The following is a 27,666-nucleotide window of genomic DNA, read 5'->3' as shown; positions in this document are numbered from 1 at the left end:
TTTTTAGCATAATTCAACTATAAAATTTTGAGCAATTTATTCGTGTTTTCTGAATTTTAATTTCTACATTGATTATTGTGGGGATTAGTTATCTAACTTGACTGACTCATAAAAATGATAATAGCTGATCTGTAAATAGAACTTTTAAGTGTACAGATATATTTTTTTGTTAAGCCATTTGAGCTTCATAACAACTCTGTAAGAAAGGTTATAGTAATTAGCTTTCCCATTCTATAGATGAAGAAACTGAAGATCTGAGAAATGAATTAATTTATCCATGATCCTACAGCTAATATGTGTTGGGGACAGGATTCAACTCAAGTTTTTGTTTGTTTGTTTGTTTGCTTTTTTAATTCCAAAGCCAGAACTCCATTCACTTTGGCATGAGGTAGTTTTGAAATCTAAATAAGATCATCTATATGAATATATTTTTTGCAGGAGAAATTTTTGCTGTTAATAAAATGTTATTAATATTGTTATTAAACATAAAATGGTTAGTTATATATGATATGGGTGATGGCTGCTTTAAGATTCCTTTTCTGATCCCCAATCCCCTTTGGGACTAACCTTTGATTTACAAGATCCGGTCAAAACCACCCTTTTGTGGTCCAAGGGGAGATATCTGTATCTGAACTAGTTTGGGCTGTACCCAGCCCCCATTCTAATGCTCTGCTCAGGTTTCCCAACCCCCACCTGGTGGGTTCAGGCCCTGGAGGAATCAATCTGGGACTCCACCCATAGGCCCCTTCAAGCAAATAAAAAGAGCCAGCTGGAATCATCTCTTGGGAGAGGGTCAAAACATGCATGCACCATGCTTTGCATCACAGACTCTCTGTCCTCCACTTTTGGTGTATTTCTTCCTCTATTTAACTCCTTTCACTAACCAGACTTTAACCTTACTTCCAAACCCTACAATAAACTTTTTTTAAATTAATCTAGGTTTTCGGGCCTGTAAATTCCTTTACAGGGGACTCTTGTGCCGCCATTAGACCTCATTTAACTCTGTATCCTTGCACCAAATCCAAATGGGTTGCAGGGGAGCTCCATTTGACTCCCTGTACCCCAAACCTGCCACTAGACTTCAATTAATCCTAATTTTATTTAGGTATCCCTTATCTAGACCTCAACATTTGGTTATACATCATCATTTGGCTAGACCTTATCAATATATGCATGAGTTTTGAATAGTCCTTTCTGAATTATGAAATTCCTTGCTTTTTCTTTTCAATATAAAGCTTATTTAAAGAAATAAATTGCATTGTAATCTTTTTGTTTTTATATCTCCAAAATTTCTCCCAGTACCTGTTACACTTTCCCCCCTCTCAGAAAGTTATCATGGATAAACAAAAACAATAACAGTTTAAGAAAAATATAAAACAAAGAGAAAAACAGCATCAAAACCAATAAACACATCAAGAAAATTAAAAAGTGTAATATTCCAATCCTTTGGACCTCATATTTATGCAAAGGAGTGGTATTCCTTCTTTGGAGCCATGTTAAATAAATTAAGGATTTGTTTTTGAAATGAAGAACCGTTTGTATTGTGTAATTCTCAAAATACCATATGCCATGAAGAGTTACTTTAACAAACTTTAGAAATTATCTTGTCTAGATCTCATTTTTTAAAATTGGAGTAAATTAGATTTTGAAGTTTTGTCAGAAAGTTCCTTTATCATTCAAAAGCTATTTGTCCTTTGTTTGTTTGTTATTAAGGCTACTATATTCTGCTTTTGTTGTTGTTGTTGTTTGTTTATTTGTTATTAAGGCTATTGTATTCTATAATGCCTGTGGTTTACATTTGAAATCACCTTTTATTTTGTCAGGGCAATTAGGTAATGGCGGGGACAGAGTGGGGGACCTGGAGACTCATCTTCTTGAGTTCAAATGTCCACTTAGATACTAGACATGCCCTAGCCTAGCTCTGTGATTCTGGGTAAATCACTTAACCCTGATGCTTCTGTAAAAATGTACTGGAGAAGGAAATGATAAACCGCTCTAGGATTTGGAGTATCGAAGATCTGAGTTCAAATATAGTCTTAGAAACTTAATAGGGGCAAATCATTTAATTTCTATGGGCCTCTATTTCCTCATCTGTTAAAATGGGCTCATAATAACATCTACCTTCCAGGCTTATTGTAAGTATAAAGTGAGACAATAATAGTAAAATTATTGTGCCTGGAACATAACTATAATATATATATATATATATATATATATATATATATATATATATTTTTTTTTTTTAAATCAATCTGTGACTTTTCTTCTTGGTAGCTATATAATGTGTTTTCTGCTTTGGACAGAAGACATGACAAAAGTGAAAAGAGATGAAAATATTTAGAATTTTAATTTAGACTAAGAAACGATACAGGAAGATTCAAATTATACGTCTAAAGGCCTTTTTTAGATATCTATGAAACTTATTTTTGTCTTTTTAATGTTTCTCCTGTCTTTATATTTGTTCAGTTATAATATTTCTTCCTTAATTTTACAAAATATTTCAAAATAGCTTAAATTTTGATTTGTTTTTAATTACTATGCTGAACAAATTCGAAGACAATAATGTTAAGAGGAAAAAAAATGATTTCTTGCTTGATCAAAGTTCATTTCACCTTAATTTTTTTTAAAAATTTTACTGCTTCCTTGCTAGGTTTTCTCTTTTTTTCTTTGAAAAATGTTTTAGTGATGTTTTTACTTTTAAATATCATTTCTAATACTATTCCTGCCCCACTGAATCTTGTCTTGTAATAGAGAAATATAGTTAATCAAAACAAATCTATCTGATTTGACAGTATATCTACTATATTTTATATCTGTAGTTTACCATCATCTTAGGAAAAGGATAGAAGTCCCTTTCAACATTAAATATTTGGAATCAATGATCTGAATTCCGATAAATAGGAAAACATAATTTTTCATCCAATTTGTGATTTCATCAGTCTAGGGAGCTACTGGTGAAGGATTTCCTTTATCAGTTGCAAATACATTATCTTCCTTGTATATTTAAAAGTTTTATATTGTATTTAAGAATAAGACAGACATGACTAAAAGGCAATCCATGTAAAAAGACAGTTAATTTTGTAAGGGATTAGAGATTCAGTAAGTCAAAAGTATAATGTGCCAGCACTGCCCTGCCTCCCTGGCCCAGATAATAATAATAATAATAATAATAATAATAATAATGATAATAATTATTATCATTATTATTATTATTTATTATTATTTAGGACTAAGTAAAAGAAGGCATTCTTTGCCTCATATCTTACCTAGCCTTAATCTTTGATTGAATGTTGCCTTAGAAAATCTGAGACCTGGAAAAGACCTTAACTTAAAAAGGTCAAGGTGTTCCATTGCATCCAGGGCATGTCCAGTTGTCCTGTCTATTTCTTGCCTCTGTACCCAGATGGCTCCAGAGGAGAGAATGAGGATGATGACCTTGCACAGTCCTCCTTCACTAAAATCCAATTCACTTTCAAGTCATAGCATCACTTTCCGGATGGCATGGTTCTCTTTGAGAATAAAGGGTAAACAATAAACCATTCCCAGTAACTTTGCCAAGAAAACTCCAGATGGGGTCAGCAAGAATTAGACAAGACAGAAAAATGACTGATTGAAATTTATTTCATCATTAAAACTCTTTTGAAGGATTAAATCCATTTTAATTGGTTGTTTTTAAGTGGATTCTAATTTTGCTAACACAAAGCAGTATTTATAGAAAGGGATGGGGGGAAAAGGGAAGGAGTAGAGTCTTAGATATTATTCTGTACGTAATTAATTGTGTGAGTTTGGGTAAGTCACTTTTCTGCTTTGGGTCTAAATTTCCTCACTTGTAAATTGAGAGGCTGAAGTTATGTATTTAAGGATACCATTATAGAGTCATAAAATGTCAGAACTGGAAGATCCCTCAGAGATCAGCTAATTCAGGGATGCTCAATGTTTTTTGTATATTATGGACTCCTTTGGCAATCTGGTGGAGTTTACTGCCTTACTCTATCTCTGACTCCCTATCTTTCTCTCAAGTACAATATATGAGTATTTCTACTTTTCCAAAGAAAAAACCTGAGGCTTAGAGGATTTTGTGACTAGCCCAAAGTCACAAATCAAGTATACAGTGGAACAAGGATACAAACATGCGTCTGCTGCTTCCAAATCCATTGTAATAATATAAAAAAAGAAGAATCATTCAGCATGCATTAGTTGAAAAGCTTCTTTGTAGTCAGCCCTGCAATGATATAGAAGTGCTGAATATATTCTCTTCCACAAAGGTTCTTTCAGTAATCTAGTTGCTTTCTTTAAAGTATGCCTTTGAATACTGAATACTGAATAATTTTTGAAAACAGAAAATGTAAATTAAAAAGAACCTTTATTAGTTAAAAGGTATCCCTATCTTATCTGTTCAAGCATTCTTTCAGTTTACACTATGGTCTGAAATAGTGTTATAATTTAAGGCTTATGATATTTTAAGGCACATTAATTTTTTCTATGTTTTAAAACTTTTGAATCTTATATTTTATTATCCATATTTGCCATGAAACTTTTTACTACACTCTTAAAATGTCTGGCTAGATTAAATGCAAAAGTATATTTATACTTTTAAAAATAGAAATATAGATGAAACTGATTCCATGTTAAATGTCAAGGTATTTCAATTTTAATGGCCTCTTTGTAGTAAAATTAGTGTGATATATTTTTCAGTATGCTATAAATATAATCTGTTTTCTTTGTATGTTTAGATATTTGTGTTAAGTACATGACTTAAAATTTTAAAAATTATTAAAGAGTCATCAATGTGGATCATCACTGACTGCCACTGATTATAATTTGTCTACACTTAAGGAAATAGTTGATTATGGGTTGTTGTGTACAAAAATTTTCATTATCTAGTGTCCCACTCCTTGGTGATGAGCTTTCCTTTACCTTAAAGCTGGTCTTTGATTTCCAAAAGTTTGATAGCAACTGTCAGAGCTAAAGCATGAAAGAAAATGAAGTAATGTGCCATTTTTATATGGAAATTTTAAAATTCAAATGTAAGTCTTTTTCTAGGTGATACAGTGGGTAGAACATTGGGCTTGGAATCAAGGATATACATCTTCCTGAATTCAAATTTGACTTCAGACATTCTTGAGATGTCTGAGTGACTGAGCAAGTCACTTACTCTTTTTGCCTCTGTTACTCATCTGTAAAATGAGCTAGAGAAGAAAATGGCAAACCGCTCCAGTAATTTTGCCAAGAAAACCCTAAATGGGGTAATGAAGAGCCAGACACGACTGAAATGACTCAATAACAAAGTAGTATTCTAATCTACAGTGAATTATTTTGCTATTCCTCCAGAACAGGAATTCTTAAATGGGGTGTGTGTGTGTGTGTGTGTGTGTGTGTGTGTGTGTGTCCATCCATGTGTGTCTGTCTTGGACTCCTTTGGCAGTTTAGTTAAGCTAATAGAGTTCTTCTAAAAATAAAGTTTTTGAATACATAGAATAAAACATAAAATTAGAAAAGAAATTATTGAAATGTTTTTTATTAAAATATTTTAAAAGCAAATTAGCTGATCCCTATTTTAAGAATTGCAGTTATAGTGTAATAGCTAAAACAGCAGTTCCCTTCATTTGCAGATACCTATTCATCTGATATATACTGACACTAAGAATTTCTTGTATTTTATGATATTATTTTTTTATTATGAGGTGGTATTCTTCAGCAAAGGTCTTATCTTTCTTCATATTCCTAAGTGTGATTTACCATTATATTATTTATGTTTTTTAAAAAAAATATGGCAGCAAATTTTCCCCCCTGTATTCAGAATTCCCTATATTCTTTATGGATGTAAAGCAACACCATAAAGCCATATATGAAATTGAAGCAAATAATATCAACATCCATTCTGCATATATTTACACAATACTTTTTTTTCCTCCACTTACCCTGCATAATTCTAGTTTTCACAGTTAAATATTTCAGTATTAAATGCAGAGAATGAAAGAACACTTATTAGAGACTTACCTAAGATGCTAATCACTGTGATGAGTGTTATGGTTATATCTTAGCTGATGGAAAATTACATGTCTGAAAAAGATGTTTTCTTTTCAGTTTATATAATTTGAACATTTTCAGTTTTTAAATGTTATTTTGAATGTAAGTTACAAAATATTGAGACTTTAAACCTTCACTGAAACAATAATCAATTTTTCTCACTCTGTACCAGAGCATACTACAATATACTGATTTGACTTCTTGTGATAAATGTTTGAAGGGAAGTCTTCTTACCAACAAACATAACACCATAGAATTTATGTGAGAAAAGTTCGTTATTTACTTCCACTATAGGAACTTTGTTAAACGTGTACACATATGTATAGGTATTTGTGTGAATTTTTAAGAAAACATAAACGTTATCAGTATTCTGAATTGACATGCCTATGAAGAAAAATAAAGCAGGCAGAAGAATATAATTAACCATTCTAAATAGCTTTTTTTTTTTATCTCCCCAAGAATCGATCTGACTTAAAGAAAAAAAAAAAAGCTGACTCTTTTGTCTTTTTTGAAATTGAAATTGATTTTTCTTTGCATACACGGTTTATTTTTTTTTATCAAAAATTTTAAAATAAAATGTTTATTTGTTTATACTTTTGGAGGACAGTTGCACATATTTGGCTCTTAAAAATAGCATGGAGAGATTTAAGTGATTTACTATGATGATTTCATCTTGAGTTTAGCCGTTGTCAGCTTCAAACTGCGCCACTGATAAACTATGATTTACTACTTGTTTTGGAATTCATTTCCTCCTTCTCAGCCCCCAAACTCCTCTTTATCCTGTTTTGCTACTACACATTCTGTTCTTACAATCCTGAATAGGTTTAAATGTTATCTTGAAAAGCTCAGTGGCCTGGGTCTTAGTGTATAAACACAACACAGTTTAGCAGACAATAACCTTTCATCTCACTGACAGTCTTTGTTACTGAAAACAAACCAGTGTTTGATTTACTGACTCAGGAAGCATTAGGCAACCCTCTCTCATTGTTAGGATTATTCCTCCTTGATAGAAACAGTTTCTACTTATATATTCTTCCCTCTCTCTCCTCTCACTCTTGCAAGCTCTGTTCTCTGGTGTATTACATTCTTTCCCCCCTCCCTTTTGAAGCTCATTTATCTGAGGCACTTGCTTTTTGAGGTTTCTACTGCAGTGCTCAATCCAGCCAATCAGATACTAGTGTTCCCAGAAGGAGATAACCAATCCCAAACCACTTTTTTTTTTCCTTGCTGGAAATGTGAAACCCTTGGGGGAAAGCAGTAACAAAAGCCTTTTGGCGTTGGCAAATGTTAAGTGTTTGTGCAGACTTTTCCTGTTTTTAATTTTATTACTTTAAGAATGGTGCATTTATTGTTTCTTTCATGTTTCCTTTCAAGCATTTTTAATTATACATTTGTACTACATCGGGGTCTCTGGAACTCAGTGACTCAGCTTATTGCATCTAAAGCTAAAATGCAGTAACCCTCTGGCGATGCAGATGTATTCTTCAGCAGTAAATATAGCTGGCATGCTAAAGAATTTTAAGCAGCTGGAAAGGTCTTTGACATCACATACAGTGCCCTAGAGGAGACAATGTGAAAAACAAATCAATCTTCCCCTTCTCTTTCTTTAACCTTTTTTTTTTTTTTTTTTTTTTTTTTTTCCCCCTAGAAAGGAGGGAGGAAGGGAAGTAGAGAGAGGGAGGGGAGAGAGAGAGAGAAAGAGAGACAGACAGACAGAGACAGAGAGACAGAGAAGAGAGAGAGTGGGGAGAGGGAGGGAGAGAAAAGGAAGGAGGGTGGAGGGAAGGAGGGAGACAGAAAGACATAGAGAAGAAAGATACAGAGAGAAAGAGACAACGCGTGCAAATTCTGAATTGTTTCTGATCTTAATATTATTTTAAAATTGTCAGATCTTTTATTTTCAGTGGGAAATACAATCGCCTCAACCATGATTGAAGAAAGGCTTATTGGTTTTTGTTTTGTTTTGTTTTGTTTTTAATTATCGTTTTGTCTGCTAGACTTGTTAGAGTGAACAGAAATCAGCTGTCCCTTAAGTTATGGGAAACGATTTTCTATTCATCTTTTATAATTTTCAAAGAAATCACTCCTCTAGTTATATGATAACTTGGTTTGTAAGCTTAGGTTACCTTGGTACTGCTATGGAGAACAAATGAAAAATCACATATTTAACATCATTAAGTAAACCAAACAGAATATGCTTTTAATAACGTCCCAGTGTTCATTTCCAAGAGAAAAGTCTGTCTATAGAAAACAATGAACGTTTAAATGTTTTCTTCTTTTGTTCAGTGAAAAGAATAAGAATTTTATCTATTAGCTCAAAAATTGGTGCTTTTAGGGCAGGCTTGAAAATGAAAAAATTTTTCCCCCTTTCTGTAAATTTTGAAGAGAAATGAAAAGTGCATCGTGTACTTTATGCTTCCCAGTTAACATTTGGCAAGCAGTCAAGTTCAGCAATTCACAGATGCAGCACTAAATTAAATCATCTGTAAGGGAGAGTTGGTGAAAACAATAGTTCATAGGAAATGGCATGGGGGCTGCTGGGGTGGAGTATTATTTATTTATTTTTGATCCTCTGTGACAGGCACTCCAAGACTGATTCTGCCAGAAATAATCCTGAAAGTAAAGCTGTTGTGAAGATCTTTTTGTTTGTTTGTTTGTTTTTAATTAAGAGTGCTATTTTTGGATACTTTTATGAAAAACAGGACCAAATACTGATTTGGATTCATTTCAGTTTGGATTCATTGCTCTCTCAGAGAAGGTCTCTTAATATTAAAAGTTAAAAAGCACTTTGTTGAAAGAACATTGATAATTGAATGCTTTTAGGCCTAGTCTGGATGGCTACCTTCCCACACTTTTATGTATCTGTGTACTTTTTAGGTGGATGGGGAATAAAATATTTTATTTCATTGAATTGAAGGGGGAAAAAAAGATTACTTTTAGTCTCTTGATTTAAACACTGGTAACTGGCACTCAGTTTATGTTGGCTGACTGCCAAAAGAAAGCAATTAAATGTAATAGAAAAATTAAGAGGTGAGTGTTGCTGTTTTACAGCAGGACATGGCAAAAATGATTACCTTCGGTCTGCAGAGAGATATGATTGCACTCACACAATTTCTCATTCATTTTCACACACACACACACACACACACACACACACACACACACACACACACACAATTTCCTGTGGGTTTTAAGTTGAGGTCATTGAAACCAGAAATGAAGAAGAATGGCCTTTTAAAATCATATTTTAAAAGCAAATGAAGATAGAATTATGTTTATAAAAAACAATTTAAAAAAATAGGAGTTCTGTACCAACTGTGATAATTCTGCATTCCTCCCCCAAATACAGGTGTCTTAGTGGTAAATGTCACATGGAGGAATAAGACCTATGTGGGAACACTGCTGGATTGCACAAAACATGATTGGGCACCCCCAAGGTAAGTGGCAACTTTTTACTTAGATATTATTTATTCCTTTCCCACTTCTTTACTAAAAGCAAACTATACAAATTAATATTAATTTGAAACCAAGAAGAAAATGAATGAATAATTCTCCATACAACATGTTAAAAACATAGTTGTTGAAATTTCTCTGCACCTTATCCCCATGTTATTTAATGCTTTTCCATGCCGTGCAAATTTAAGTTGAATTTGAAGTCACTTTAGTTTTCTGAAAAAATAAATGTCCTTGGTGGTTGACTCTACTGCAGGAAGTGAAATTATCAGTGCAAGAAATGGGCTGCCCTTATGATTCACATACTGTCGATTTCTTTGGAGTACAACAAATACTTTCTTAATATTACCTAATTTTCACTTTTGTTGCTTTTGCTTGCCTAGGTTTTGTGAGTCACCAACAAGTGATTTGGAGATGAGAGGAGGTCGAGGAAGAGGGAAGCGAGCAAGGTCTGCAGCAACTGTACCAGGCAATGATGCTAGCTTTTCAGAAGCTAGAGGGCTACAGAATAAGAACAGAGGTGGTGCTAATGGAAAAGGGAGGAGGGGTAACCTTAACTCAAGTGGACGCAGGACACCTCCAAACTGTGCTGTTGAAGATGTCAAAGCCAGTCCCTCTTCTACCAATAAGAGAAAAAATAAACCTCCTATGGAACTGGATTTGAACTCCAGTTCAGAGGATAATAAGTCTGGAAAGCGTGTTCGTACTAATTCTAGAAGTACTCCAACCACCCCTCAGGGGAAACCAGACACTACTTTTTTGGACCAAGGTTGCTCTTCTCCAATATTAATTGATTGCCCACACCCAAACTGTAACAAAAAGTACAAGCACATTAATGGACTGCGGTATCACCAGGCTCATGCACACTTAGACCCAGAAAGCAAACTGGAATTTGAGCCTGAGAGTGAGGACAAAATTTCAGATTGTGAGGAAGCACTGAGTACTATGACATCTCAATTCAATGAGCCAAGCACAAATATATCAACATTTGATCCATTAAAAGCACCAACATCCCCTAGCTCTATAAATACTCCTGGAACACCCAAAGGCAAAAAAGAATTGATTAATAATGGCCCAAGTTCAATGATCAGTTCTAAAGCTGCCAAGAATTCTGGCAAAAAGAAGGGCCTTAACAATGAACTCAGTCACCTTCCAGTGATTTCTAATATGGCAGCCACATTGGATAGTTGCTCAGTAACAGATGGCAGTTTGACTACTGAAATGCCCAAATTGGAAGCAGAGGGATTAATAGACAAGAAAAACGCAGGAGATAAAGATAAAAGCAAAAAAGCTAATAGTTGCAAAGTGGACAAAAACCTTTCAAAACTTAAAACTGCCAGGCCAATTGCTCCTGCTCCAACTCCTACTCCTCCCCAATTGATAGCTATTCCTACTGCAGCCTTTACAACTACCACTACAGGGTCAATATCAGGATTGCCCTCACTCACAACCACTGTTGTTCAGGCTACACCAAAGAGTCCTCCATTAAAACCTATTCAACCAAAGCCCACAATTATGGGAGAGCCAAGCACTATAAACCCAGCTCTCACATCACTCAAAGACAAAAAGAAAAAGGAAAAGAGAAAGGTAAAAGATAAAGAAAGCAAAGAATCAGGAAGCCCTAAAATGGATGTGAAGCTAGGAAAGCTTGAGGACACAAAGGGGTCTGGGAAAGATTTATCTGGACATTTTTTAAAGGACCATCTCTGCAAGAATGAAGTACTAGCTAATGGTCTGTCAGAATCTCAAGAGAGCAGGATGGCAAGTATTAAAGCTGAAGCTGATAAGGTTTACACTTTTACAGACAATGCACCCAGCCCTTCTATAGGGAGTGCTTCTAGAATGGAATGTAATCCTTTGGTGAATGGACAGTCTCCTATGCCACCATTGCATGTGCTGACACAAAATGGGACAGAAAATTCAGCTACTAAAACAAATAGCCCTGCTTATTCTGATATATCTGATGCTGCTGAGGATGGTGGTTCTGACAGCAGGTCAGAGGGCATGAGGTCAAAGGCCAGTTCACCTTCTGATATTATTTCTAGTAAGGACAGTGTTGTAAAAGGGCATTCTTCAGCTACAGCACAATCATCCCAAGTGAAAGAGCCCCATTCTCCCTATTACCATGGCTACGATACTTATTATTCTCCAAGTTATATGCACTCAGGCCAAGTCAGCACCCCTGCAGCTGGGAACAGTACTTACACACAGGGAATGAAGATCAAAAAAGAATCTGAGGAAGAAATGGAAAGAAAAGACAAGGCAGAGCCATTAGATTCTAAGAAAATGGAAAACAATTCTAATTTACCACCTCAACATCAGTCAGTAATAACTCAAAGACATCCTGCACTTGCCCAGTCACTTTATTATGGACAGTATGCCTATGGTCTCTATATGGACCAGAAATCCTTAATAGCCACTAACCCTGCTTACAGACAGCAGTATGAGAAATACTATGAGGACCAGAGGTTGGCAGAACAGAAAATAGCTCAAACTGGAAGAGACTGTGAGAGAAAAAATGAACTCCCTTTGAAAGACCTGGGCAAGGAGGACAGTAAACAGAAAAATATCCCATCTGCTACCATATCTAAAGCTCCTACTACTCCAGAGCCTAACAAAAACAATACTAAACTTGGGCCATCATTACCTAATAAAACTGAGGAGACAGGTAAATCACAGATTCTGTCCAATCATCAGCAGCAGCTTCAGTCCGACAGCTTCAAAGCTAAGCAGATGGAAAACCACCAACTTATTAAGGAGGCTGTAGAAATGAAATCTGTCATGGATTCCATGAAGCAGACAGGTGTAGACCCAACCACAAGATTTAAACAAGTAAGATGGCCCTAGACATAGAGAGCACTTTGAGAATTGTACATTTGTAAGCTTGATCTGATTATGCCTTTTGTTTTATAAACATCAAGGATTCCCCCTCCATTTTCTTTTTAAAAAGCATTTTAAAACGTTTTAATATTATATTTATATATATATATGTATATATACATATATACACACAAACATATGTACATTTATTAGACGAATCCTTTCATGTCTATTTTTATTAGAGGATCCCTGAGATTTGCATGATATTAAGCTTTCCTTTATGGCACTACTGTGAAACTTGAGACCTGGATTCTTGTACTAGCTCTGTTATTCTTTGTGACCTCAAGAAAGTCACTATTTAATTGTGTTGGGCTTCATTTTGTGAAATGAGGGACTTCTATTATATGGCTAAATCTCTGATCTTTTAAATTCTACAATTTCCATCATCGTTTACCAGGAATAGATAGACTTTGTTCTTATATAGCTTTTCCCCTCTTTTTTTAAGATTATGCAGGGGTCAAATTATGTAATTTGTGTATTTTGGGACTTGTACTACAATTTTTTAACTTTTGTGATATTTAAAATGTTTCATGTTTTATTGTATAATCAAGTTCACTAAATCTAAAATGGATAGAGAATTCTTTCTGACTGACCTTTTCAGATTTCCTCAAGGCCAAATTATTGAGCATCCTAACAACAAATTCATTAAAATCTGAAAAATGATCATGAAACTTCAATCATGAAGTCTAAACATATGTTGTAGAATTGTATATAAATAACCAAAGCATTTTCATTCATGGAAGCTTATTAAGGAAACCGTGTTAATGATGCTTTTATTTTTTCAGGTCTTTGCCATCAGTAAAGTGGAAAGAGTAATGAATAGGGTAGAAGAGTGGGGGGAACTTGGTTTCTTCATCTTCTCTTTTCCATTGACTAACTATGCAACCTTACAAAATTCTCAACCTTAATGTATGCATTTACACAATGAGTTGGATTTGGTGATCTTGAGGTTCAGTTTTGAATTATGGATTTTTTTCTTAATCCCACAGAACTTTAAAAGATGGTCTTCAATGAATGAGAATTACTAACTTTTCATAACATCTATTTCCTCCCCTATTTGTATAGATTAAACTTTAATTGGAATTTAATGCCTTTCCTTAACTTTTTCTCAAGGATTTTCTTGACTGTCTACCAGTTATTTGGCACTACTGTTGTTTGGTTGAAAAAATGCTATTTAGAAATCTTTCTTGTAAGGTACTTCACTTTTGTTACAAAAGCAAAGAACTTTATCTTCCCAAGATGACAAATTATTTTATATATTAAGTTTTTTGATTGATAAAATGTATACAATAATTTGAAATCCTATTGTTATTAGCATGTTAGCATATACTGAACTGTGAAGCTCTATATTAATATATAGATTAAATCTTAATTCCAGAAGGATAATAAAGAAATGAAAGAAAATAATCATTGAACTTCTGTTTAAATGATGATAGTATTTATAGTAATGGCTAAATTTACTGTTACCAGCTTGCATTTGAATAAAGAAATAGTCTTCTTTAAAACTTATATGAAATATATATGATAAAAGTAATACACATGCTGTGTTAAAACACAAATAATGACATTTTGATGGATTTTTCTGAAACTAACTTTAGAAACCCCTTTGTTTCTTTGTTAGGATCCAGATTCAAGGACATGGCACCATTATGTCTACCAATCTAAATACCTCGATCAGCAAAAATCCGAAGAGCTTGATAGAGAAAAAAAGTTAAAGGAGGATAGCCCAAGGAAAACACCTAATAAAGATAGTATGATACCTGGCCTTCCCGTGTCATTAACAAGTATCAAAGAGGAACCCAAAGAAGCCAAGCATCCTGATTCTCAGTTACTAGAAGAGAATAAGATAAAAAATGATGATCGAAAGACTCCTGTAAACTGGAAGGACTCACGAGGAGCCAGAGTGACTGTCTCCTCTCCAATGAGTCAACATCAGTCATACATACAGTATTTGCATGCTTATCCTTATCCACAAATGTATGATCCCAGTCATCCTGCATACAGAGCTGTCTCTCCTGTCCTAATGCACAGCTATCCTGGTAAGTGAATTGTATTCTAAGAGAAAAAAATTTCATGTTTAACTGTATGGGTAAAAGTTTTGTTCCACTATTAGCTTTTAAAATTTTAGGATAAATTAGGAACTTCTTGAAATTACTCTTATTTTTCTTGATTTTATATTATAGTTTCATAGATGAAACTGATTCAATAGAAGATATTCTTTTTATGAACTGTCAGAGCTCCCAGCTCTAGTTTCCATAGTCTCTGACAGTCTGCTATTATTGTTGGACTGACAGATATTTTATTGTCTATAAAAATTTTCTAAGCACTTACTGTCAGAACTATTATAGTTACTATTCCTTTCACTTAAGAGAACACATAAATGTATGAAATTACAATAAACTCAAGTCTATTTATAACTTCCATTCATCAGTATGAATTAACTGGGAGAAAAATTGAAATATAAGTAAATGAATATATGTCCCATTTTTAATGTAACCCCTATACAATAATTTCTAATTCCATCCCAAATCAGTGTAACTCATGTTCAAAAGGAGAATAAAAAGGCAGCCAGTAACTTGATGTGGCATTTGTTGTTTACCTGCAGGGGCCTATCTCTCTCCAGGATTTCATTATCCTGTTTATGGGAAGATGTCAGGGAGAGAAGAGGCGGAAAAAGTCAATACCAGCCCTAGCATCAGCACGAAAACAGCCACTGAATCTAAAGCACTGGATTTGCTTCAGCAGCATGCCAACCAGTACCGCAGCAAGTCCCCTGCTGTAAGCTGCCTTTTGTTGTTATTTTAGAATACTGTGTTTTTTGGGGAAAGAGGACAAAGTAGAAAAGTTTCAAAATATGAATGGTTGTGGAGCCCAACTCCAAATTCAGTATTTTTTATACTGATACATGAATAATTTTATATTCCAAATGGAAATGCTTTTTCACATTACAAGGGGGGATTTCATGATTTTATTTTTAAAAAAATCCAGGTTAAGATTTTTATATAAAAGCTGAAATTTATAGAGCTCAGTTTGGAACTATCACTTCCAAAAACATACTTTTATGCATGAGTGCACACAAAGAAATCAAATGATAGGCAAGTTGCTGGGCTTTGTAGGCATTTCCTTGACATTCTTGTCTTAGCAATTATCTTAAACTGAAACTACCTTTATTTATTTTAGTGCCAAGATATATAGGACAGTAGATTTAGAACTGAAAGTGACCTAAGAGACTATCTAGGCCAACCTCTTATTTACAGATGAGGAAATTAAGGTTCAAGTAAGTAAAGTCACTTTCACAAGGTTACATGGGTAATTAAATATGATAAAACTTGTGTCCTTATGATTTATGTTAATGCCAAATGAAAAGCAAAACCATTTATATTAAAAAAATTGACCCAGAAACCAGATTTTTGACTGTTTTCATTTGTACATGTAAAGGGGAGAGAGAGCTCTGGGAAAATCCAGTTATAATGCTCTTATATCGTATAGTACTTGCAGATGAATGGGAATAAAAAGATTCCTATTATTTCCTAGTTTCTGTTAGTTACATTAGTTATGTCTTAAAAATATTTATTTTACATAGTTGTGGATAGGAGATTGGAGAATATTTTTAAATATTAGTCTGTGTTTTCTGAAAATTTCTTGGTGTAAATTTGTAGAAATTATTTGTCTTCTTATATTCATTTTTTATAATATGTAAAACAAAGTTAATATTTGGTTTTAGGGCCACTGTTAAAATTAAAGTAATTTTACCCATTTGACTTGTATGATAGATCATATTATCATTGCATGTAAGTGTAGTCAATAGAATTTTAAAGAAAGATAAATGATAAACAAAACTATTGTCATTTTTTGATCAAGGAATAATCCTAAATATATGTTTATTATTTATATAATATTAGCAAGAGCAAAGGTTTTTGTGCCATGACTGACAAATTTTTAGGAAAATGCCTTATAATCTTTTTCTCCCCTCATTTTCTCATGATAGCCTATAGAAAAGACTGTAGCTGAACGTGAGCGGGAAGCAGAGAGAGAACGAGATCGTCACTCCCCCTTTAGTCAACGTCATCTTCATACTCATCATCACACACATGTTGGAATGGGCTATCCATTAATACCGGGTCAGTATGACCCCTTCCAAGGTCAGTAGTTCTTTAATCAATCTCTTTTTGTTTGCCGCTTCTTATAACTTGTTGATACAGCTTTTGTATCATAGATTTGATGTAACATTGGAAAAATGGTTCTATTAGAAAAATACCTGATATTTAAGTAGTCTGTTCAGATAAAATTGAATTCCAGGGTTGATGTTATCAGCAGATTAATGTCACCACAGAGTGAGTGAGGATAATGGACCAGCTACACAATACTAAATGTAGTAAAACAACAACAACAACAACAACAAAAAACAAACACAAAAACTTAAATGTAGTGAAATATTGCCATGAAAAAGCAGAAGAAAAAAGAGATGATTATAGCACTTGGATGAGTATATTTTCCCCAAAAGTCACCAAAATTGCTTTCTATAAAAGTATTAACAGTAAAATAATTAGATAACTCTTACTACTTTTAAAATCAAATATTTTTTTAAGGTCTCCAATACCCCATATGTGATTGATTGAGGATGAGGGTCAAAAGGAAAAAATCAATTTAATACAGAATTGACATGAGTATATGTTAGCATAGATTTTAAGGAGATAGGATCTAGTCACTCACTCATTCTTTTAATGAAACTTAACAGTAAATAAATCCCTACTAAGTGCAATCTACTATTCAAGGGAAGAGATAAAGTTAATAACATGATGGCTATCACTATGTCTTATAATGTAGGGTTTTTCCACTTTGTCTTTTGACTTTACATTTCTGACTAATCAAAGGATAAAATGAAACCATAGATATAATGGCATTTTGAAAAGTCTAAGGTTACAAAAGAATTACTTATACAATTAGTGAAAAAATATAAAGACAATACTAATTAGAATTCATTATTTTCCCCCAAAACCTTATTTTCTAATTATGCTGTTATTATGAAAGGAATTATTATGCTCCCAGAAACCTCATCTCAAAACCTAGATATCATCTTCTTACTCTTCCTTCTTTCATCCCTCTTCAATGTAAATTCATAAATGCTTTCACATTTATTTTTACTCCCGTCTTTTATCTGATGCTACTACCACCCTGGTACAGACCTTCATATCCTCATTTTTGGACTATTACAGTAACCTTCTGATTAGTTTTTCTGCATCAGGTCTCCTTACTCCAGTAGATTCCCTGTTCAGCTGCAAAAGTGATCTTTCTTAGATGGCACAGTGATTAGAACACCAGCCCTGGAGTTAGAAGGACCTGACTTCAAATCTGACCCCAGAAACTTAACACTTACTAGTTTTGTGATTCTGGGAAAGTCATTTAACCCCAATTGCCTTGTAAAAAAAAAAAAAAAATATATATATATATATATATATATATATATATATATATATATATATATATATATATATATATACATATATATATATATATATATATATATATATATATATATATATATATATATATATATATATATATATATTTCTAGAGTGAGATCCAATCTTGCCAATTCCTCTATTTAATAAACTCTAGTGGGTCTCTTATTTCCGGATCAAATATAAAATCCTCTGTTTGGCTTTTACAGTAATTCATAATCTAGTCCCTTCACACCTTTTCATTTTTCTTGAACTTTATTTCTTTCCAGATAATCTATAATCTGGTGACGCTGGCTTCTTTGTTATTCCTCTGACAAGATAATTAATCTCTGATTCTGTATTCTCCTTGTCTCTTTCCCATGCCTGGAAAGTCTTCCTATTGATTTTTTTTTTTTTTTTCTTTTTCTGAGGCTGGGGTTAAGTGACTTGCCCAGGGTCACACAATTAGGAAGTGTTAAGTGTCCAAGATCAGATTTGAACTCGGGTCCTCCTGAATTCAGGGCTGGTGCTCTATCCACTGCGCCACTTAGCTGCCCCTCCTAATGATTTTTTAAGTTAATGTTAGATAAACTACAAAGGGAGAAAAAGTAGCTTAAGAGTCTCAATCACTCTATTATTTAAGGTTGGGGTGTCCTTGGAAGACTTATTTTCATGAGGAAATAATCCAGCCTCCTATACTTACTGGCAGTGTGACCCTGAGCAAGTCACTTTATCCTGTTTACTTCAGTTGCTCATTTGTAAAATGATCTGGAGAAGAAAATACTCCAGTATCTTTGCCAAGAAAACCTCAAATGACATTACAAAGAGTTGGACATGACTAAAAAAAAAAATGACAGTGACAACAGCAAACTCTGAAATGATAGTAATTCATGAACTTGAATGGGGAAAAAACGCATCTTTATTTTCACTAATTTTTAATATTTATCAATTCCTTCAATCATGACTTTTAAAAACTCCCTTATTCTGAGCAAGAGGTTTGTAAACCAAGAAGTGGGTTAAAGTTATGAACTCCTGTTTTATAACTACTCAGTCTTAACTCAAACAGATCATTTTTATTCATATCAAGGATATTACATCTATTATTTCTAAAATAGTCCATGTTCATAAAAGAAAAGCATACAAAAATAAAAGGTATATAAAATATAAATTAATTTTTTCTTTCTGCTCTAGTTGACTCACTTTTTTGGTAATATCTTCTGACAAATAAAATACTAAATTTAGATTAGCCCCTAGAACTTAGCTTCCCTAGAACAAGAGCTTGTAAGCAATATAGCTTTTTCAAATAAAATTTGTTACACTTTCTAAATATGATTCATTGATTCCATGTAACTTATATAATGTATTCATTCATTGGGAAAATTTATATTCTAACCAAATAGATGACTGCATTGTGACTTTTTTTTTTAATACAATGTGACTTTTGTTTCCTCTTGTTATCAGATACTTTTTATTTTTATCGGTTTTATATTCTATAATGTATGCAAGCCATTTAGCACACACTACAGTGTCTGGACTCAAAAAGGAACATGAAATGGAATTCTAGATTCTGTTAAACTGACAAGAAAGGAAGGAAAACTCAGTATATCCAGTAAAGAGATATTAGAGTAGGCATCTTGTGCCTTCTTTGTTATATGAGATGTTTTATGCATTTATTTAGGAAAGGATAAAGTGCTGCTGTGGGTTCTATAGAGATTCAAAATCAAAGTCTGTACCTAGATTGTTTTTCTAAAAGCCATAGAAACAGGACCCCCTTTTTTTTCTCTTTTTTTGTCAATTAGGGTTAACCTCTGCTGCCCTTGTGGCTACTCAGCAGGTGGCTGCTCAAGCTTCTGCATCTGGTATGTTTCCTGCACAGAGAAGGTAAATATCCTGTGAATTTTGAATTACTTTTAAAGAAAGAGACATATTAACAGGGAAAAAATAAATCTCATGATAGGTTTTTTAAAATTCAAAAGTCAGGCTCCTTCTAAACTGTGATTTTTTTTTTTTTACTTTGTAATGCTAATTGTGGCATTTATTTTTCTTAGAATATATACATAATACACACACACAACACAATCACACAATCTTTGTACCAGAAGTTTCCTAACATTCTTAAAGTCTTTCATTCTCCTTGCTTAATCTTGCTGTAATAGTTGTAAAAACAGGAAATTTATATTGATAATGCTACAGAAAAAGACAAATATAAATATATTTTTGTTTTCATTCAATCACAGGTTAAAAATAAAAGTAAAATGATTGAATTTAACATTACATATGAAAAATTTTATATTGTATTTTTAAAATTCAAGTATTATTTTGGAGTAATCCAAGAAATTAATACAATAAAACAAGCTCTTCACTTTCATGGTTTTCAAGTTAATTATGAAAAAAATTATTTTCTTAAGGTTTCTTGTTTTCTTTTGCAGAGAGTGAAAACATTGGAAATGTACACTGTCATGTGATTGGATCACATGGAGAAGCGCTTTATTACAGACATCAGTTCCATGGTGTTAATTTGAAATGCCTTAATGGCAGGCAAAAAGCAGTCATTTCATTTTTGTAAATTGCAGATTTTATCACAGAGTAACAAATGTCGCTGTAATTAAACTTCTTTTTATATATATATAAATATATATATATATAAATATATACATACATATATATGTGTTATATATGTATATTCTTTACTTTTTATATCAGTAACCAGGCTCAAATACACAGGGTCTGCTGCCAAGTTGCAAGCCACACAATAAAGGAAAAAAAGTGATTTTTGTCATGTTGAAAAGTATTAGCCACAAAAGGTTATTTTTTTCTTTTCCTTTTGCTTTTAAATTATAAATAATGTTATGTATCAGTGTGCCTGAACCTTACATACCCTTAAGATATTTCCACAAGCCTCTTAGAAGGTCTAACTGTGATGATGACACTTTCATACAATTTAGATGTCTATTTGGTGGCTCCTGTTAAGATGCATCAGTGTGAAATGTTACTGTATTCACTGTTTCATTGTAATTGTGTATGGTGGAAAATATACTTTTGGAAGGCGTGGGGTTGCCAGTACCACAAAAACTGTGTTGTACATAATGTATAGATTTTAAATGGGGAAATAATGAGCATCCATGAATAATGAAACATCCATTTAAAGAATATTGAATGGCAAATAACCCTAATGCCTGCATATCAGAAGACATCTGTGATTGTTCTAATACTTGAATAGTCCCACAGTCTTTTTTTTTTTTAATGTTTACAATTATCCAGTTTTAGAAAGAGACTTTAATACCATTGCCTGGTTACCTGTTTTATGCTGTAATTTAGTTTATTTTGTGTAAAATGTATATTGAATGCTTTTTTTATACATGCCTTAAATAATTTGGCAATCAGAATTAAAAAAAAAAGTTGTTTTTTTAAAATGTTTTTGTGTCTGTCTTATATTCTTAGTGGATATCATAGACTAGATTTTTCAAAGGAGATCTCTTAAACTTGCATACATCAATTACATAACATATTTTGTATCTTGCTCTAGAAAAGTACTTACTAGGATGACTAATAAAATGTACAATATATAATTATATTACAACACAATTAACAAAAATATATTCAAATAAGGTATTCTCTCAATTTGGTGCTCCTCTCATGATGCTTTTTAGTCAATGTGTATATAATATCAGAAATAGCTGAATGACAATTGAAACATCATGTCACTAACCTGTTTATTTTTATCTATCACAAAATATTGTTTTAACAGATATTTTAAAATTAGTAAATGGAAATGTTATTGGTTTTATATGTAGGTAGTTTTTAAAAGGCAATTCTACAATTTTTATAAAAGGTAAATGGGATTTTATTGAGAAATAAGAAAAAAGAAAGTGTGTATACTTAATAAAATTCCATTTATCCAAAGGGTATGGGGAGCATTGCTTACAGTTCTAGAAAAATTATAGAAGAATATTATTTTTAACTATGTTAAAATAAAATTCTGATTTGACTCTAAAATTTCATCTAAGCTATAAGCACATTTGCAATAGAACATACTAGAGTAGGAATATTATTTTCTGAAAAGAGTACTAGGATTCAAGTGACTAGATAATTACTGTAATTAACAAACTATGTGACTCTTGAACAAGTAATTTAAGTGTTGTGCCTCATTTTCCTCATCTGTTAAATAAGGACATGAATGAGATTATCCCTGGAATTCATTCTCATTGTAAAATTATTTGATTTTTTCTGTTTAAATGATTACAAATGCTTTTAGACACTTGTTCTACTCAGTTCCCAGGACAGTTGTAATGTATATTTTTGGGGGGATGGTGTTAAGGTGCTAGCATTTTCTGCTATTTCACATACTTAATATTCCATGTTTGTAAATCACATGTGTTAGAGGTGATAAAGCAGTATTTTTACATTGACTCAAGACAACACCCCTTCCAGGGCAACTTTCTCAATTCCCACTTTAATTGGTGGCTGAGTCCCTTCAGGGTAGGTGCTACTTCTCTCAGGATTCTAGGGGTAACTCCAAAAATTTGGGAATGGTTTTCAAGTGCTGTCACTTACAAGTCCTCACAGGTGTGTTTTCCTTTTATTATCCAGTTGATATCAATCAGCCAGTTATCTCTTAGTGGTGTTTACTCTAGTAGTATAGCAGTAACAGTTGTTGAAAAGATTTCTTGCAAAAATCTGTGGCATATTCTCCTATAAAACTTAGACAACATGTATAGCAACAGTATAATTCACAGCTTCTGATTAGAAAAAAAAAAATATTTTTCTCCCTTCTTGAAGGACTCATGCAGTTGTTCTTGAGGTATCCAGTTTGTCCTCACCTCCTGAAGCAAATTTTGCCATAAGATGCTGCAGGTCCAGAAACATTTTTACACTTGCTGATGGGAAATCAAATATTCTGACCTTTTGAAGACCACAAAGCTCACTCCTTGATTCCTGGTTTTTCCTCCACTTTGTTGTCTGTTAATACAGGTGCAAGGGATTTGCCTCTTCATAGCCTTCCAAAAGCTCAATTCACAAAGTTGTATCTAGAAATATCCCCTCTAGAATTTCCTTCTTTTATATATGTAGGCCTATAAGTGTGTCTGTAATACTTTTAAAATGTGATAGAAACAATTATTATCTATCAGGGTTTCTTTCTCCCCAGTATAATATGGATTTGGCTAGTTTTACCCTGAAAACTGACCAGTCTTTCCCCTGGACTTGATTGATTGGGGAAGAATAGTTCAAACTATGGCTTCCTTTACACAGCTTCCTAGTAGCTTTGGTCATATTGATATGACTTGCTGTTTACCACTGGACATCTAAAAGTTCACCCACTGTGGAGTTGGAGCCCTTCAAAATTAGCAATGAATCTGAGCAGGTCATTACACTCTGTTCTGCTAACCAGATTACCCAACCTGGAGTACCCTTTCCATGTTATGGTAAGTAAACCTTCTTTGTTAGTGTCCCATCTTCAAACCTGAACAGCCTTGTCTGAGTTGACTGAGTCACACTTTTAGTACAAGTAATACCAATACATTTCAGTCATCTGATTTCATCCAAAGACTCAAAAACACTTCACTCATTTTCAGTTTTATTGACTAGGTTGTTTGTACCTAGTTTATATGTGTGTGTTTTTGATTTGATAAGAGAAGTCCAGGTATTGTTTACACCAAGTTAACATATTTTATCTCTTGATTTATTCTGTAACTCAAAGGGACATTAGTCACATTAATTGAGATTGAGACTGTAAGATAATCCGATTATGTTTGTTTTTTTAAATAGCAATGGAAAAGTAATAGTGAAACTGAGACAACTTGAGAAAGATGAGAGTCTTAAATTACTGCTATTTCTTTTGATATTTACTTCTTCTTAGCTCTCATAATTTTTGATCTTCCTTTTTTCAATTTCAACATGCTTTATAATATAAAGTAAACTTGTTTTCCATTCCATAGAAGTGATGTGGATTATATAATTTCCTTATTCACTATATTTCAGTGGCTATTACCTCCAAGATCAAATATAAATTCCTCTGTTTGACTTCTGAAGCTCATCATAATTTGTCCCCTTCCTATATTTCTAGTTTTTTACATTTTAGCCCTCTCCACATATTTTAAAATTCAATGATCTTGACCTCCAGTAAGACAATCCATCCATCAGCTTTGTGCATTTTTACTGACTGTTCCTCATCCCTTAAATGCTCACTCTACTCATCTCCTCCTCCTTACTTCCCTGGCTTCCTTTAAGTCCCACTTTGAAGAAGCCTTTCTTTATTCCTATTAATGCTGAAGCCTTCCTTCCAAGATTATCTCAAATTTATTCAGGATATGCTTGTACTTAGCTTTTTCATATTATATTCATATATACAACAGACTGTGAGCTCTGTGAGGGCAGAAACTTTTCTTTGTATCCCCAATCTTAACACAGTGCCTGACACATAATAGGTGCTTAACAAATATTTGCTTATTACTTATGGGAAAATGTCATGCCTTCTTCATTATTGCTTTAAAAATTAACAGTCTTAAACTAGAATCATTCCAAATAAGTTTGGGTGAAACAAGATTGCCCACTATTACCATTAGCTTTGGTAATAAGAGAAGAAAAAGAGATTAAAGGAATTAAAGTAGGTAATGAAACCAAATTATCACTCTTTGCAGATGCTATTCTTAGAGAACCCTAGAGAATCAACTAAAAAACCACTAAAACAATTCACAACTTTAGCAAAGTTCCAGGATAAAAAATAAATCCACATAAATCATTAGCATTTTTATATATTACGAACAAAGTCTAGCAGCAAGAGATACAAGAGAAATTATATTCAAAATAACTGTTGATAGTATAAAATATTTGGAAATCTATCTGCCAAGGAAAAGTCAGGAACTATATGAACACAACTACAACCCCAAATAAAGTCAGATCTAATTAATTGGAAAAATGTCAAGTGCTCATAGGGAGGCTGAGTGAATATAATAAAAATGACCATACTTTCTAAATTAATCTACTTATTAAGTGCCATACTAATCAAACTTCCAAGAAATTATTTTATAGATCTAGAAAAAATAATAACAAAGTTCATCTGGAAGCACAAAAGGTCAAGAATTTCAAGAGAATTAATGAAAAAAAATGCAAATGAAGATGGCCTAGCTGCGCCAGACCTAAAACTATACTATTAAGCATCAGGTACTGGTACTGGCTAAGAAACAGAGTAGTCAATCAGTGGAATAGATTAGGTTCACAAGACACAAAATAGTCAATAATGATAGCAATCTAGTATTTGACAAATCCAAAGATCCCAGCTTTTGGGATAAGAACTCATTATTTAACAAAAACTGCTGGGAAAATTGGAAATTTGTATGGCAGAAAGTAGTCATTACACCTAACACCATATACCAAGATAAGGTTGAAAAAGATTCAAGATTTAGACATAAAGAGTGATATTATAAGTGAATTAGAAGAACATAGGATAGTTTACATCTCAGATCTATGGAGAAGGAAGGAATTTGTGACTGAACCAAGAATTGGAACTCATCATTGAACACCGAATAGATAATTTTGATTACATTAAGTTAAAAAGTTTTTGTACAAACAAAACTAATGCAGACAAGAGTAGAAGGGAAGCAAGAAATTGTGAAAACATTTTTATATTTAAAGGTTTTGATAAAGGCCTCATTTCTAAAATATATAGAAAATTGACTCAAATTTATAAGAATTTAAGCCATGCTTCAATTGATAAATGGTCAAAGGATATGAACAGAAAATTTTCCAATAAAGAAATTAAAACCATTTCTAGTTATAAGAAAAGGTGCTCCAACTCACTACTGCTCAGAGAAATGCAAATTAAGAGAACTCTGAGATATCACTAACCAGCTCTCAAATTGGCTAAAATGACAGGAAAAGATAATGACAAATGTTGGACAGGATGGGGGAAAATTAGTACACTGATGCATTTGATGGAATTGTGAATGGATCCAACCATTCTGGAGAGCAATGTGGAACTATGCTCAAAAAGCTAACAAACTCTGCATACCCTTTGACCCAGCAGTGTTACTACTGGGCTTATATCCCAAAGAGATCTTGAAGAAGGAAAAGGGCTCCACATGTGCAAAAATGTTTGTGGCAGCCCTTTTTATAGTGTCAAGAGACTGGAAACTGAATGGATGCCCATAAATTGGAGATTGGCTGAATAAATTATGTTATATGAATGTTATGGAATATTATTGTTTTGTAAAAAACTGGAAACTGAATGGATGCCCATAAATTGGAGATTGGCTGAATAAATTATGGCATATGAATGTTATGGAATATTATTGTTCTGTAAAAAATGACCAACAGGATGATTTCAGAGAGGCCTGGAGAGACTTACATGAACTGATGCTGAGTGAAATGAGCAGAACCAGGAGATTATCATACACTTCAACAACAGTACTATATGAGGATCAATTCTGATGGACGTGGCTCTCTTCAACAATGAGATGATCCAGTCCAGTTCCAATGGTTTTGTGATAATGAGAGCCATCCATACCCAGAGAGAGGACTATGGGAACTGAGTGTGGATCACAATATAGCATTTTCAGTCTTTTTGTTGTTTGCTTGCATTTTGTTTTCTTTCTCTTTTTTATTTTTCCTTTTTGATCTAATTTTTATTGTTCAGCAAGATAATTATATATGTGTATATATATTTATATTTGATTTAACATATATTTAACTTATATTGGATTACATGCCATGTAGGGGAGGGGATAGGGGAAAGGAGGGAAAAATTCGGAACACAAGGTCTTCCAAGGGTCAATGTTGAAACAGATCCATGTGTATGTGTTGAAAATAAAAAAATTAAAAAAAAACCCAAAACATTAAGTACCTTACCCTGAATCAGATAGTGAGTAATTTTCTAGCATTTTAAAGTTAGCATTAGAAGCTGGGCTTCAGACTCCAAGACTAATGCTCATTGGACTGGAATCTTTAAGTTTAAAAATAGATAAAAGCCTCATGTGGCAAAAGGAAAAATTCAGAGATTATAATTCATTCAGAGATCAAAACTCTCTATGTATTTTTAATCCCTAACTAATTACAAGAATAAAAATAAATTACATTTATAAGAATAAAAATAAATTCTAATAATTGAAATAATTACATTATATATCACAATATTCTTATTTATTATATAACAGTATATCATATTAATATAATTAGTACTTTATGTAATTATATTATGCAAAGTATAATGGAAATAATTTATATTATATAAACATAAACTAATAATTATTATTTTATATTATACATGGTATATTAAAATGATAGGGTAGTATAATGTGATTTTTAATATAATGATAATAAAATTGTGTTTTATAATAATAATAATAAACAAAATTATGTTTATTATTATGATCTGAAGAAATTGCATGATATAGTAAAAAGAGTACAAGTTGTCAAGGAAAAAAATGAAGTCTTTATATCAGCCCTAATGATACATTTTGATATATTTGAAAAAATTTATTATCGTTTAATTGGTAAGATCATGTAATTAATGTTTCCTTTGTTAAAGGAGACAAAATGAATTTGTATTTGTTTAATGATTGCTAAATTTTTGTATTTGAACAGCCTTTTAATTGTTGAGGATCTATAAAATGATGGAAAGTTTGCTGACTGAATATGTGTATTTATATGCATATATATACATATACATATTTACACATGTGTGTGTATACTGAATAAACAGTGCTCCTATTAGTAGCTTGAAATTATAGCTGTTTCCCAGCAGTCAGTTTTCAATTTTTCTAAATAAGTCATACCTTTCAGATACAAAATGACTGGCTGTGTATATACTCTGTAGCTGACTAAAATAAACTGAAGATTAAGTGGTAAATACAAAGGAAGCTTATTG

The 27,666-nt window shown here is 32.7% G+C and overlaps 1 protein-coding gene across 6 annotated transcripts in view; it reads left to right on the top strand.

Annotated features, from left to right (window-relative positions):
• ZNF608 (zinc finger protein 608) overlaps positions 1-26,890 on the top strand; it is a 235,697-nt gene extending 208,807 nt beyond the window's left edge. For 3 of the 6 annotated variants that reach the window (XM_074281950.1, XM_074281953.1, XM_074281954.1), the window contains 7 exons: positions 9,380-9,467; positions 9,867-12,315; positions 13,985-14,402; positions 14,969-15,141; positions 16,352-16,505; positions 19,604-19,685; positions 20,234-26,886. In XM_074281950.1, coding sequence (XP_074138051.1) covers positions 9,380-9,467; positions 9,867-12,315; positions 13,985-14,402; positions 14,969-15,141; positions 16,352-16,505; positions 19,604-19,685; positions 20,234-20,240 — 3,371 coding nt within the window. In that variant the 3' untranslated portion in view covers positions 20,241-26,886. Of the gene's footprint in view, positions 1-9,379; positions 9,468-9,866; positions 12,316-13,984; positions 14,403-14,968; positions 15,142-16,351; positions 16,506-19,603; positions 19,690-20,233 lie in introns of those variants that run through there. The other 3 variants (XM_074281957.1, XM_074281955.1, XM_074281956.1) reach the window with 3 other exon arrangements.
• Positions 26,891-27,666: the final 776 nt, after the last annotated feature.

The sequence above is a fragment of the Sminthopsis crassicaudata genome, chromosome 1 (assembly GCF_048593235.1).
Source record: "Sminthopsis crassicaudata isolate SCR6 chromosome 1, ASM4859323v1, whole genome shotgun sequence".
Lineage (NCBI taxonomy): Eukaryota > Metazoa > Chordata > Mammalia > Dasyuromorphia > Dasyuridae > Sminthopsis > Sminthopsis crassicaudata.
This window is presented reverse-complemented; position numbering and strand designations above follow the sequence as displayed.